Genomic DNA, 16,107 nt, shown 5'->3' on the forward strand with positions numbered 1-16,107 from the left:
GTATATATATATATGTATGTATATATATATATATGTATGCATGTATATATATATATATGTATATATGTATGTATATAACTACATACATGGACATGTATGTAATATATGTATATGTATATGTATATATACATGTATGTATATGCCGTGGGTGGGGCTCATCTTGACTCTCTGAATCTACTGTGTAGTCTCTACCAACCATGTAATTTCTTTACTTTTTATTTTTTTATTTATTTTTTAGAGTAAATTACAAAAATCTCTCCGAGATTAGGGGAAAATGATATTTACACCTAATAATATGAAAAATCTATGCTTACCCCTATAAGGTTTATTTTTAATCTAATATTTTAATTCATAATTTAACAGAATGTTAGTCAAACTTTTAATTTTTAATGGGACCCAAATGCTATGCTAGAAAAATTTATGAAAATAACCAAAATAACCCTATATGACATAACAGCCACTTAAAGATATAAGAAAATATATGTATCCTCCTCTACAAAGAGGCAATTTTGATTTTTTATATGAGCTAAATGGATATACTTACAGTGTTAATTTGATTAGGTATAAGTATATATTTTACAAATCATTAGATATAAATATAATAAACATAAAACTCCGAAAGATTTTTATAATTAACACTATTTTTAATAATAAATAGATTCTTAGAGCCACTTGCTTACGAATTGAGGGAGATTATACCTTGGATCGCTGCAAATTTGATAAATGCAAGTTCACATCTTCTACATCTTCTATGCCTACTCACGCATCGAAAGGGGAATCAAGCGGTATTTTGATCCGTGCAAAAGGGCTAAGATTGATGTCAGATCTTCAATTGAGTAGTACTCTTTTGCATCCTGCCCCCTAGATCTAAAGTCTCTCTTATTTGCCATGCCATCTAAAGTTTTACATTATTTTTAATATAAAGTATATAATATTGAAGCAACCATGTATTATTAAATTTGTTTAAATAAAAAATAATTATTTCGTACCACAACAGCCATCCATCAATTGATTTCATGAAAACGTGGACGACACGTGGCAAAATACTAAGCTTGTTCTTCAGTTCGAATCCATGGATTATTGCCATGTCAGCTCTATTTATTCCGGCCAAGCTAATTATATGTGCCGGCGAATACCACTGTACGAAGGTACAAGCAAGTATCAAATTGGCAGCAGCCTTGAAAGTTCCGAGTCCGGACAACGGGGAGAAGAAAAGCCGCCGATTGTGGGACCCGCATGTAGAAAAATAAGAATAACGATGAGCTGGACACTGTGGGCCCCGCCAAAAGTAGCCGGTAAGGATTTTGAGCCGAAACTTCTTTCCTGCGTGCTCGTTTCTCGCTTCATCAGAAAAGCAGTCCTCCGGTCGCTTTGTCAGAGCGTGGGGGGAGAGAGAGAAGAAAGAGCAACGTTGAAAGCTCCTTTTCTTTTCTTCCCTTATAAAATCTCCAAAATCTTCCCATATTTTATAGTAGGCAAGAAAGAAATCCAAGAAAAGAAAAGAAGGTAAAAGAGGCTTCGGGGAAAGAAATCTAATCAAGACAGAATCAGTTCAAGAATCTATGGATAGACCTGTAAGTGTGCTGATTTGGTCGAGTGCTGGAAGATTCTCGAGCTAGGGTTTGCTTTCTAGTTTAGCTTGTTATGGATTTTTCTTTGATTTGCTATTGATTTCAATCTCCCGCAATGTTTTCTTGGTTTTATAGTTGTACCGTGATCGAGCTCATTTCTTTCAAGTTTTAATTTTTTAGATTGTTGGATTTGAGTTTTTGGGAAGCGAAGGGGTTTTCTAGTTTGAAAAGATCAGTGCTTTCAGTGCGAATTCACCTTTTTCATGGATGTGAACAAAGTTCACCAGTGTGTGTTTTTAGTTGTTTTTTGGTGTTTCTCTCTTTGTAATTACTTTTATTTAGTTTTTCGTTACTCTTAACCCAGAGGTCTACAATGTGGATTTATTTATTCAAGAAATTCAGTTGGAAGTTTTGTTCTTTTCTTGTTGATTATGATCTTTTTAAACTTTAACTCTAGAAAGTTTGTCTGATTGCTACTTATGACTCAATATTGTTTTCTTCTTCTTCTTTTTCTTTCTTTCTTTCTTTCTTTCTTTCTTCCTTTTTCACTAATGATGGCAAAGAAAGTGCTTGGTGCAGGGGAAATGATGCTTGATTTTAGAGAGAAAATGCAGAATGAGGCAGTTCGTTTTGTGACATACAACGTGAACTTTGCTTCTAGTAAATTCTCAAATTACAAGATAAGAGCGAATAATATACTTGTCGAGCCCAACAAAGCGCCTGAAGCACCATCCTTGAAAGAGATTGTTGCAAAAGAGACTGCTGAGCTACTAGAGCGGCGTCAGCGTCTCTCTGTTCGTGACCTGGCCAAGAAATTTGAGAAGGGTCTTAACACTGCCACGAAGTTGTCTAATGAGGTTTTGCCCATGAATCTTGAATCCAAGAATGTTCGCTGTCTCTTTGTAATATTTTTAATTTTGTAGATTATGAATCTTGTATCCTTTTGACATGAAAGATATGCGACATGAAAGATATGCGACATGAAAGATATGCAACAAGTAACTAAATTGATATTCTCTGATTTGGAACTGATGTAATCTTTTTCTCTCGACCATTCTTCTTGTTCTTCTTCTTCATCTCATTTTCCTTTTGGGACGACTCTATATAATCATATATATTGGAATGTGGAAATTTATTCATGTAGTGACTCGCTGCTTGTTATCCTTCTCTTTAGTCTTTTGAGGTGCTGTTCTTATTAGTGAACAAATTACCCTTCCACATGTTTTTAAAATGTAATCTTGCTTGGATTTTAGGCCAAGTGGAGAGAAGTGACTAATGGAGGTGTCCTTCTGAAGAAATTGATGGTTGTACTTGAATCACTAAAGGGTCGCATGGTGGGCCAAAATAAAGATGAAGTTGAGGAGGCAATTTCTATGGTTTGTAACTTTGTATTTTATATAGCATTTTCTGTTCTTATTACATCACTGTATATGAATTTAATCTCCTCTTCTGCTATACGAGACATCATTCAGTTCTGGTGCCGGATAAACAGTTTTTCTGTGCATAAGCAAGCATTGCATTATACTTTATGACAATAGGCATCATATCGAAAACAAAACAACATACGAAGGTCGAAGCCTAGCATCACACCAAAATGTTCAACTGGTCTCAGTCTTTCATTTTTTTCACACAACGGAATTACTCTTTTCCTTTACTTGATACCTTGTTTCTCAAATTTATTTATTTGACTACAAGTACTTGAATATAACTGAAGAAGACAGTTGTCTTTCATTCTCAGAAGGATGATATAAGATTAATATTTGATGGGTTCATTTTATTTATTCTATTTGTGATGTAAACTGAGATGTTGATGCAGTACACTCATGGTTTGTGAACATTTTGACATCTATGGAATTTGTTGATTTTATTAAACAAGACTACTTGAAGAGAATTTTGTAAAATAAAGTGAGAATTAAATTTTTGTAGATCTTTTGAACAAATTTCTTATGTGCATTGTATTCTTATGTTGTTATGGGAGATTCCTCATTAGAAATGTCAAGAAGTGAATTTCTGAGGATTCATACTTCACTATTGTTGTACATCCTAACCTGTTTCAATTTCATGAGAAATCTGTTGTCATTGCTGCCACTTTTGCTATCATTTCTGTAGAGTGCAACTTGATTATGATGCGCACTTCCTGTAGGTGGAGATTTTAGTGGATCAGCTGGCTGAAAGTGAAGGAGAGTTGCTTCAGGAGAAATCAGAAGTGAAAAAATTAGCAATCTTGCTTAAAAAGGTAGCGCACACGAATTTTTATGTGTACTATTTGATGCTTCTGTCACTTATATCCACAAAGGTGTAACATTCAGCAACTCAATCTTAACATTTTCTATCTAAATTTAATAACTATTCTATCTGATTAATATTGCTCATCAAAATGTAGGTAAGCCATTTTCTCCTTTTTTTCCTTTTCCTCCTCCTTTCCAATAAAAATAGTTCTTTGGATCTTATAAAACTACTTACAATTGCATTCCCTACTCTAGCCCTCTGCTTTATCATACTTAGGCCCTGTTTCATTCCCATATAAACCTGAATAAAGTTTACTTTTTCGGCTCTATTTAGGTTTATTCAGATAAATACCTTTTTGCATACCTGAAGCCCCAATAATGATAGATACTATTGGGATTCGGAATAGCAGAAAACCAAATTTATGGTACTTACTTGGCTTCAAGGTTTGCCGTACCAGATCCCATACCAGTGCCACACTAGTATAGTGTCGGTATGGTACGGTATGCAATACATCCGGCGTACTGAGTGTCGGTATGCCACCAGTACCAGTGCCGGTACCAAACCGGTATGGCATGGTACGTCCGGTACCATTCGGTACGGTACGGTACAGCAAACTATGCTTGGCTCTAACCATCTTAAATTTATTTGGTGGGGAGGGGATGAATAATTTTACCTGATTAATGAGGAATAAGTAACTTCTTGAATAAAGTTATTTACATTTGTTTGGTTAAAGTTGTCTAGGAATCAGACAGGGCCTTGATGTAAAGTTGAATAAGTATGGCACATTTAAGGCAAAGAGCATTTGGAAGATCAAGCTTTTGTGTCCTAGGTAACTATATTGAATTAAGTTTGGGCATAAACAATTTTAATTATGTCCACTAGGCTTATGGATAAAATAGTAGTTAAATTTGCTTTTATTTGAATGGAAATAAAAAAAGAATTTGTTTCTCAATTTCTTAGGAAAAATTGTTTGACTTGTGAACTGATTTCAACAATGCCACAATTGCATATTAAGCTACCAAAGATACATTATAGGAGATTAGAAAAAGTTGATTTAAACTATGGTTTGCCATCTTAGTACTAGAACCTGCATTGGTATCATGCCGGTACGTGCCGATTCAGTATACCGAGACTCGGCAAACCCCCTATCCCAAGTCTCATTTCCACTACCTATATGACACAGTACGCGCCGGTATAATAAACCTTTTTAAACTAAGATTAGCAGTATCTGTACAATAAGCTATTTTGGCTAGGTATCAGGTCAATACGGTACGGTACTATATCAACACATGGTACACAACACCATGATGGTTAGGTGCCGGTAGCCCTAGTCTTCACTAGAGAGAGAGGGAAGGAGGGATGAAGGGAGGCAAGGGGTAGGGGTATCTAAAACTGGTGGTGGATCTAGTGAGATGGAGACATTTACTTGGTAGGGGATGCCAAGGAGGGATGCCCTCCAAGCCCAACTCTAATTTTGAAAGTCTCGGGTGGCAACAAAGGGGAGATGTAGGCTGCAACTTGGTGGGGGAAGCCAGGGAGTGGGATGCTAGGTAGCATGATGCCAGAGAGGAGCCGCGACGAAGGCAAAGGCATTAAGGCCAGTCAAGAGAGTTCGAGAGAGAAAAAGGAGATAGATTGAGTATCATGGCTAATGGTTTGTGGGATGAGGGACACCTATAATGGGGCTCAATTTGGCTTGAGCGAACTAGGTGGAACCGATCAGGTTCGGCTTGGTTTGGTCTAGCTCATACAAGTTAGCCTCTAACCCATTTCAAAAGCCAGAACCATTCTGGTTCAGGATCAACTCAGTTCCATCCACCCCGAACTACCCTATTTGCAATGGCTTGGTTAACCATGAATTGAACTTCTATTTATTGCTATAAAATTGTGCCGCTTTTCTTCAAACAAAGGCCCCTTTTTATATTCTCCACTAATATTGTAGAGGTCTTCGAAATTGTAGGTTGTTATCATTTTTTTCAGCCATAGTATGAGTAAATAGGCAAACCTACTGAAGTGGTTCTAAACAATTTATAATTTCTTTATATTATAATATATTCTACTTAACAAACTTTCAGCTTATTTTGAAATGAATATTTTTTATAGGGTACAAAATCTTTCTGCTACAAGTGGCATTCTTAGAATGAGAACAAAATTAGAAAATATCACGATTTTAAACATTTCTTAAAATGCATTAAGAGGTTACTTTTAAGGGATAAATTTACTTAGATGTACAATAGATAAAGGTGATTTATTAAGATAAAATAAATATTAACTTTATACCCCTTTCTAATTTTTCTTTTCTCAAGATGTTGTGAAATGTAATGCATCTTTCTCATGCTATTAGAGATAGTTATTTTATGTGGTTGTCTAGTATCACTATCAAAACAATCTGCTTGGAAGGTAGCCCTCTAGTGAAGACCTTTGCAAAGTTCTCACTATCAATGATGCAGACAAAAGTCCAAGGGCTTCATTGTGGTTGGTTAAATAAAGAGAAATCTTTGTGGATCAAAACATGCTCATGAGTATAATATATGTTGATGTACAAAGGAGATGATCAATCGCTTAGGTCCTCAATTGTAAAGCAAGATGGCTACAAGAAGATGCGAGAAGTCTCTAGGGGATTGTGATAGTGCAAGAGGACATTGGAATGGCTACAGGGATTGGCTTATGCCAAGTGAGAGATAAAATCCAAATCTTGTACCCTATAAGCATATAGAGCTCCATTGAAATGAAATAACTAGAAGTTATCTAGAGTGATCAAATGCCCCAAGGCAAGTAAAAGAATTAGGCCTCCATGAAAGCACAAAATAAGCACAACAATTAGGCAACTCAAACAAAATAAGATTGCTCTAGGTGTGAAAAGTGCATTTGACTATGAGAATGTTGTTCCACAATCAAATGAGATGTTTCGAGAGGTTCTTTCAAGAAAATGATGATCATATTACCTTCCTATGGTATGTTCCCAGGGTAAATTTGATTTAATGATGATGTTTAACTGAAAAAATATTTTTCATATATTTCTTAAGGAACCCAAAACATTTTTTTGAGTCCAAGGGTTGTCAAAATGCCCAACCAGGACTGGGTGATGACTCCCTTAAATGCTGAGGCAAAGTGCCTAGGCTAGGTGGGCTTTTGAAGTTAAAATTTTCCAAATTTATTAACTTGAATATTATAGTCTTGTATAGTTAAATTATCACAAATATAATAACCATAACCTCTAGGTTCCCCCTTTCTCTTGTTCATTATTCAAGATCATCTTGCTATTCATGATGGAGAAGTAAAAAGTGACTAGGAGAAACTTCATGGATGGCAGTAACTTGATGGATGGTCATCCTTAGATGAGAGAAGACCCAAAATGTATAACTATGATATTAAAGCATAGTCAAGGCGAAGCTCCATTGTAGACGTGAGGATCCCGTTCTATTGAGCCTTCCCGCTTATCCTAAATACAACTCAGTCAGATTAGGACCTATTAAATCGATTTGAAAAATATACTCCATGACTCATTAATAAATCTCAAATTAATATATAGTAAACAAAAAAAGATGTCCTAATGCACAAGGCTCCTGCCACTACAAGGATCGGAGAGGGTCGAATTCACACAGTCTTACCCTTGCCTGCGAAGAAGTTGTTTCCATGTTTGAATCTGGGACATCGTGGTCATAATAGACCATCCTTACCAATGCGTCAAGATCTACCCTCAAAAATATGATAAATACACTTCATAATATATACATATATATATATATATATATATATATATATATATATATATATATATAGATATAGATATATATATATAGAAAGATGGTTGAAATTTACAGTGCTAAATAAAAAGAAGAAATAGGTGCCCTCCTAGTAAGAAAGTAGCCGGTAGGCAGCTAGGAACCCGCCTAGGTGTAGGGCAGCCACTTCACTTACTAACTTGGAAAGTGTCAGGCACCTAGTTGGTAGGGCTGCCTAAATGCCTATGCAGGACTGCCTAGGTGCCTAGTTGGATACTTGTGACGACCTTTTAAATTCCCATAGTCTACTGTTCTTTGGAAGGTTAAGCACCAAACCTAGAAGCATAGATGACAACTAAACATGGGAACCCCTTGTTTTGAAATTTTCAAAAAAACATTTAGGGTATCCTCTATTTTGAAACGAAATAGGGGAACCCCCTGCCAACAAGATGAGGACTTTTGAGCCTTCTCTCTCTTGGCCTCTTCTCCCCTCCCTCTCGCTCTCCCTCTCCCTCTCTCCCTCCCCCTTTCTCTCTCTTTTCCTTTCTCTCCTCCTCCTACCATTTTGAACCGATGGACCAAACCATGCCAGTAATCGATCAGTCCGGTTCAGTATGCCCTAAACTAGGCGATTCAGGACTGTTCAATAGACCTTGATTAAATGTAGTTCTAAAAGACGTTCTCGAAAAGGTTACCATGTCTTGACATAGGGCAGACCAGACTACATTAGGAGACCTATTATTTGGGATACTAGAGCTGTTATGACAATTCACTTAAATTTCAGGTTTATGTCTGAGTTTTATATAAAAATGAACTAGAAAGTTAATTTTTTTGGAAAGGTGGCGATTGATTATTATCTAACCTAAGTTTAGGATTCTAGGACCTAAATTTGAATTTTAGTGATACACGCCATTTTCTAAATACCAAAATCAAGCACCTCATGGAATTTTCTTGAAAAATCTGATTTTCTTATAAAACAAAAATTAACATTGATGCAAACTAGAGGAAACAATGTAATATATATATATATATATATATACATACATACATACATGTGTGTATATATATATACATACATACATACATGCATATATATATATGTATGTATGTATGTATGTCAAGAATGATTAGAAGAAAGAAAGGTCAAGACTTAAAAATAAAAGAAAAAAAAAGAAAGGGGAAGGAAGGAGCAGTTAATATCGAGCAGTCTCTCACCATTAAGAAACTTAGGCCTCATACCAAGGGTTTGAAAGCCTCACACCTACCTTGCAAAATCAGACACAATAGGAAACAACATTTAAATCAGTTTCTTAATAAATTCTGTTTGCATGAAGAAGTGGACCTCCCCATTTATAAACATCCTATTCCTAACCATTTGCTTAAGTCCTTCCTAAAACAAACGGAAATCAAAACTTTCCAACAGCTGCAAAATTCAAATTCTACTTAACCCCAAAGGGAAAACTATTAAAGCTTCCTCAAAACACAATCTCAACTATACCTAAATGGGATCCGAAAACATGAATATTCTTAAAATAGGACATGAAAACCTACTGAAAATATAGCCTAAGTAAAAAAGGGTGGCTAGTGCATGACGGTCCTACCCAAGGTCTGCTGAACCAGCCCTACCCTCACCGGTATGGTACAGCCACATAAAATAGTTCAGGGCCGGAACCAAGCGGGGAAGAAGAAAGAAGAGAAAGAGGAGAAGAGGAAGAAAGAGGAAGAAAGAAGAGGAAGAAGAAGAGGAAGAAGAAGAGAAAGAGGAGGAAGAAGAAGAGAAAGAGGAGAAGAAGAAGACGGTTTGACGTACCTCGGGCCGACCCCCTCCTGAGCACCCCGACGTGCGTGCAACCCTCCCAATGGTTCCTTCCTTGCTCGCGGGAGAAGGGGGGAAAGAGAGGAGAAGAAAGGAGGAGAGGGGAAGAAAGAAGAGGAGTAGAAGGTTCGGGAAGGAGGAAGAAGAAGGGAAGTGAAAAAAAAAGAAAAAAAAATTTCTGCATGCGGGAGAGCGCGCCCGCGAGCGGGGAATCACTCGTCCCGCACGCGATTCCATGCGCAGGAATATCAATCCCACGTGGTTCCCTGTGCTCGCCCGATTTTTCCGCACCCGCGAGGAGACTCGTGCAAGGCAGCGAGCCCATGCGGCACCGTGCGCGAGCGCGAACCCATGCAGGGCCGCGTGGGGCATTTAATGCCACAGAGTGGCTAAAACGCGGACGCGTGCGCATCGCCTTTTTTTTTTTTTGATTTCGGTTCGGCACCGGTTCCAACCAGTACTAGAGCCCACCAGTACACCGGTTCGGTTTGCTCGGCGGACCCTAGTCCTACCATTGCAATATTCAGGAAGGGTTAGATGTATGCAGCCTTGCCCTTGCATGTTGAGAAGCTGTTTTCATATTTTAAACCCATGACATCCAGGTCATTATGGAAAAGCCTTATCGTTGTGTCAAGGCTCACCATCTATATTAAGTTACTCTCTATCTTAAGTAATAAACTAAAAATGAAATTAAACCAATAACAAAATTCCTGAACTATTTATCCCCTTCAAACTAAGATAGCTATTGGAGCTCTTGAATCTAATCTTATGATAACTTTCATCATTGGTTCAGGGGAAAATACAAGCAAGAAAAGGATGGTTGATGCTTTATTACGATACTGGAAACTACCAAAGATTTGGATGGTCTGACCTAACAAGTATCTAGCGTTATTTTAGAGGGAAAAATACTTTAAAATTTTTTAAAGATGCTTATCTCAATTTATCCCTTGGCATTAAAAACTATGATATTTGACAAGAAAAGTTGGAGGTGAGTGAATGTTAGAATTTGGGTCCCAGAAGTCAAAGTCATAAGAAATGATTTGATTCTTTATAGAAATTTTAAATACCGTGATCCTTTCCTGTACTTTCTTGACACCTGTTATTTAATATGTTGATATTGATGGGGTTCTTTAAGGTAAACCGGTTAAACTTATACTACAAATTTTTAATTGGTAAACACTTACTAAAAAAGAACTTTAAACTAGTAAACTGGTATCAATCCAATTTTTACCATTTTACAACTATATGCTCATTCAGTTGATAACTACCGATCATCCTTATAGGTAGGCCATAAAGATGGAAATGCGTCGCCGAAAACTTCAAGGATCAGAAAGATGCTTACTGATCATGCTCATTCAGTTGTGGTCTTGCCATCTGACGCGGAAAGAAGGATCAGAAAGATAAAACTCCAAGGTGGCTTAAAAATAATATAATAACAATAAAAAAGGCAGAGAAAAACCATCAGTCTCCTCTAGGGGTGCAAATGGGTCGCGTTGGACCTGGTCCTGAGTGACCCCGATTTGACCCGATTTTTTGTTCGGATCGTAATTTTGGACCCAGACCCAACCTGATAGAAAATCAGGTCGGATCGGGTCGGGTCCATGGTAGACCCAATGGGTCATTTGGGTCGGGTCGGGTCCCTCGCCTCAGTCCTTTTCCTTGCCACCCTCTCCAAAGCCCGATCCGGCCGCCGCCGTCGCTGGAGATGGGAAGGGGGCTGGAGTTATTGGGGTTGACGATGTTGTACTTGCCAACTGCCATGGCGTGGAGCTTGATGTCCTTGGAGATGCACTTGGGTTTGCCCGATTGGAGATCGAAGCGGAAGGATCGAGTGGGCGAGGCAAAAAGAGAGGCCATCGCCAAGGCCAGCGCCAGGTGGAGACCCGTCAATCCTCCTCCTCTAATTCCTAGCCCCATCTCGTCCTGATTCACAGAAGGACAAAAAGAAAAAGATCGGACGCTCTCCTTTCTTTTATTTTCTCCTTCTCCACTATTGTGGTCGGATGGGATCGGCAGGCGGTGGGTATGGGGCCGAGGAGATCGGAGAGGAGATGCAAAAATCGGTTGAAGACTGCGACGCCACTGAGAATGTGAGCTCCAGATGCCAGCGGAAAAGAAAGATGCCACGAGCTCCTGCGACGCGAACCCATGTATGGTGGGCTGGGTCGGCTAGCTAGCCGCTAGCTATCTCTGAGAGGCCTGGCTTTATGCCTCTCTACCTATAGCCATAAATGCTCTGGCTAATCTACCTCATGAAGTGAAATGGGCATTTAATGTAATATTACATGGCTAGTTGATCTACCTCATAAGTCAAATGGCTATTTAATGTAACATTACGTGTGGGAAACCAGTACAAAGTTGCAAACAAATTTTTGGCCAATTTATTTATTATTTATGGTAATACTTTAATATGTTATATATGGGTCTCTCGGGTCGGGTCAAGTCTGAATTCAGTAAATCCAGACTTGACCCGAAAATAGAACGGGTCCAATTTTAGGACCGATTTGGCCCCGCGGATCCTCCAATTCAGGTCCGGGTCGGGTCTAACCGGGGCGGGTCGGGTCGGGTCATGGGTCAATCCGATCTATTTGCAGCCTTAGTCTCCTCTGCTATCAGGCGATAATGCTACTATCACCACCCTGGCAGGAAGCAGCCATCATAGAGCTCCAATTAGCACCTCCTCCCCCTGCTCCATCACCAAACCTTAGCCCTCATCTCCTTTATCTCCAATCACAACTAGTCCGATGGCTATTTTGCTTTTGACCCTGATAGAAGCCATTGCTTTGCCACCTCCTTAGTGCACCTCTGCACTCTAATCCACCAACTTGTCATTGACAAGGATTGCTCCCTCTCTCTCCTTGTTTGGGGCCCCTCTTGCCACCCCCTCGGTCCCCACCATCTAGATATTTAGACCTTCTCTCTATGTGCCATTTTCGCCTCACCCCACCATTACCAAACATCATCAACTCCACATGTTCGTCTTATTTGGGAGCTTCTTTTGTTAATGATGCTAAGGAGTAAGGAGTATGGTAGGGCGTTGGCCCATTGGACTGGTGTGGTAGTTGGTATGTTGTGATAGAGTCTCATGGTGGCATATTGACAATTTTAGTGCATTTGGATGGAAAGAATGGAGGAGAAGATGGGCAAATTATGTTTCCTCCTTTTCTTTTCCGCATCATCATATTATTTGTTTAATTGGTGTTAAAGCACCAGTGTTGTTCGCTACTTGAAAAAACAGTGGGCATCCACTACTAGCATTAAAAGTATATGCTCTTCTATAATCAAAATTGCTAAAAAAAGAAAAGTAGAGATTTCCCTATTTATAGAGTAGGGATAGAAATAGAAGTATGGCCATCTCGTAGTTTTTCATGAGTCAAAGGGTACAATTGCCTTCTCACCTCGTATGGAAGCTAGAGTTGAAAGCTACATTCCGAAGTGGACATTTGTCAATAATGGGCATCTTGAATAAATTTTTATACAATTTTCCTATTTTAAATGCCTAGAATGCTGATCTCATGGTATGGTATCATCTAATTTAAGGATCAAATTTTGCAATTTTGTGATGCAATTGTCCAATGAGGGGCCAAGCTTATTAGATGCACTTGTTATTGGTCGTATATCTACACAAATATATGCAAAGTAGGTGACCTTGTGTTGTATATACATGGACAATGCTACGATACATGGTCAAAATCTCTTATAATTGTTCTAATATGGATAGTGGTATGCAAGGATTTACATCATGGTTTGTCTTGCTGTCTAGTGCTTGTATATACCATTCCGACAAGTGAACTATACCGGAATGCCTCTAGGATAACAAGAGACTCATGAACCAGGACAACCCAACTATCAGTTGGTATTGGTTGGATGGAGACAATTGGGATGGTCTGACATCATGGGACATTTTTTCTTTTTTTAATTTGTTTCTCTTCATTCTTACTATTAATGATCATTCCAGTCCATTCCGACCCATCCTAGCATGGTACTGGCCTGGGATCCCTACCTAACAAGTACCGATATTAGGATTTCAATCCTTGGTGATACAAGTTTGAGGAATAGAGAAGAAATAAGGAATTCATTCAAAAACATCTTACAACAGTGCATGACACCGTCATACTCATGGCTCTTTATTAAAAGAAAAAAATCTGCTGGACAAGTCATAGAATCACACTAAAGGCAAGTCAACACCCTTAAGTTCCACTACCATTAAGTTCTTCTATTTTATAACTAGCAGCAGAGTTATCTTTATCATATTCTAGTGATGAGTTTCTACTAGATTTGAGAAGTTCATCTTCTTTCTAGGCTTCTGAAGATGCCAAAAAGTTGGTTGAAGAGGAAAGGGCTTGTGCTCATGCAAAAATTGAAAGTGCTAGAGCTGCAGTGCAGAGAGTTTTACAAGCATTTCATGAACATGAAAAATTATCCAGAAGCAAAGAGAAGCAGGTTCGCCTAACATCTCCTGTAATGTAGTCATCTGGTCTTACTTTTGCTATCTACTTTTAATTCATTTTGTGGATGATGGTTATATTGTTTGTTGTTTAATCAAATATTCAGTATAGCTGAGCTAACATCACAGTTTTTAGTATGATGGTCCAAAATACATGGCTCTATTTTGCGGCTTGCTTTTTTAATTAGATATTCCCCCACTTTGACATACTTTCTCTCAAGGTTCGCCATCATGGTATCGTATCCCATACTGGTACCATCTTGGTATAGTGTCGGTATACTCGGTACAGGGGTCCACTAAGACTTAGAATGCCCTATTATTGGGTCTCGGTTTAGTACCAGTATGGTATGGTATTCTTGGTATAGGACGGTATGTACCGGTATGATGAACCATGCATCCTCTCCTCTTATTGTGGCCTAGTCATGTATTTGGAAAAGCTAAGTTGCTAACTCTAACCAATGACTGGACATTTCTCTTCTTTCAAATTACTATTGATCAGTTTATGTCATATCTGATTTGTGTATGTTTCTCTTAGGGGATTTTGTATTGTATGTTTCTCTTAGGGGATTTTGTATTGTTTCAGTCTATATGTGGCATGTAATTTTGATCTCATAGATGAATGTGTTATCTAGTATTAAAATATTGTAGTCTATATCGTGTTATCTATTGTTTCAGTCTATAAGCATCATCTTGTGATACCTCTTTATTTCTCCTTAAAGTGATTATCTGCCTTCAAGCTATTTCTTCATTGGCTTTGATACCAACACAGAGGAAACATGTATAGAAACTTTCAAGTGCATGATTAGAGACCTCCTCCTTGTAGGCAACTAGGCATGCAGAAGGTTACCTACAGAAGATTCATGGTTGTTCAAGATGAATATCATATCCCCCAATATGCATAGACATTCTAACTAATATCTAAATTATTCTTACCGAAGACTAGTCTCTATCAAATGTTTATTGTACATATTTGCTACAACATTTTGTTATTGAGTAATAGGGTAGATGTTGTAATCAAATTTGATGATGCCTTTGGAAAAGCAGAGAGCCACCTTGATTTATATCTGACACTTGGTAATAAGCAACGAATTCTATGATCAGTCTTGACTTCTATATGCTCTTAGTACTGTTTAATATTTTCAATGCTTTTATTTAATTTGGTAAGAGATGCATCCATATATATTTTGATGAAAAATGAAAGAAAGATCCTACTCAATGTTTGCCGTACGGCCCCAAAATGCCTAGATTGGGGCTTACCATACAATACTGGGTCAAAATCGGTGCGAAAATTTCTATCAAATCAATACAAGCCTCATACCGATCCAAACAGATCCGTGCTGAACTAAACCAACCCATACTGCCCCAAGCGGGGTGCATACTATACCATACCGACTTGAATTGACCCATACAACTTGATTTCGCACGGTACCGAGATAAAAAGTAAGAAAAGAGGGTCCTACTATAGTATGCATATTTTACTATATCTGACCTTAACATACCAACCAGTAACAAGGTCCGCTGTACTGGTACCAGTCAGCGTACCGGTGGCGGCCCGGACTGGTACGAACCGTTTCCGTACAGATCCGTACCATTTTCGTACCGTTTCCGTACCGGTCCGTACCGGTCTCGTACCGGTCCCGTACCGATTCTCCAACAATAAACCACCGGTACTGGATTCCACGCTGATCCGGTACCAGTCCCAGGCCGGAGTGGTATGTACCGGCCCGTACCGGCCGGTACGAACCGGTACGGCAGACCATGACCAGTAACGTACAGGTACCGTACCCAGTATTGAGGTTGCAGACCTTGGTTCTGCTTTGAGATGCTTATTTTTTAGAAACATGAGTATTGGAATGAAACAACTTCAATGGCTGTTTCGAGTGGAACGGTGAAATAAAAAGTTCTTTCTCGAGCAAAAACAAAAAAAATTTATATGTTCCTCTGCCAAATCAACAGCTAGCAGGTATTACAAATTTTTCCACATATAAAGGTCCTCAACAAGTTTCTGAATTGCCATAGTTTTCATCTTGTCATAGAATTCACAAACAAGCATGAAGGCTGAAGCTTCTTGCTGTGTCATGCTTGATTGATGTACTTCTTTCATGTTAACTGGGATGTAGATGACCTTTATCTGCTTCCTATGCATAATAATTTATCGATTCACCAGAGATCTCCAACTTTCTTGGAAACTTTCACATTGTTTGATTTAAACAAAACTTGTTGACCTGCGGCTTTTGATGAATTGTCTGATACCACTATTTTTGTTAAGCAAGAAACTTGATGCTTGCTTTTAGGTGCTTTCCTCATCCCCACAACATG

General features: G+C 38.4%; 1 protein-coding gene across 4 annotated transcripts in view; it reads left to right on the forward strand.

Annotated features, from left to right (window-relative positions):
• Positions 1 to 1,353: 1,353 nt before the first annotated feature.
• LOC103721857 (stomatal closure-related actin-binding protein 1-like) overlaps positions 1,354 to 16,107 on the forward strand; it is a 31,362-nt gene continuing 16,608 nt past the window's right edge. For 2 of the 4 annotated variants that reach the window (XM_039120276.1, XM_039120279.1), the window contains exons 1-4: positions 1,581 to 2,428; positions 2,825 to 2,947; positions 3,715 to 3,807; positions 13,644 to 13,784. In XM_039120276.1, coding sequence (XP_038976204.1) covers positions 2,051 to 2,428; positions 2,825 to 2,947; positions 3,715 to 3,807; positions 13,644 to 13,784 — 735 coding nt within the window. In that variant the 5' untranslated portion in view covers positions 1,581 to 2,050. The other 2 variants (XM_039120277.1, XM_039120278.1) reach the window with 2 other exon arrangements.

Source organism: Phoenix dactylifera, unplaced genomic scaffold (genome assembly GCF_009389715.1).
Source record: "Phoenix dactylifera cultivar Barhee BC4 unplaced genomic scaffold, palm_55x_up_171113_PBpolish2nd_filt_p 000769F, whole genome shotgun sequence".
Lineage (NCBI taxonomy): Eukaryota > Viridiplantae > Streptophyta > Magnoliopsida > Arecales > Arecaceae > Phoenix > Phoenix dactylifera.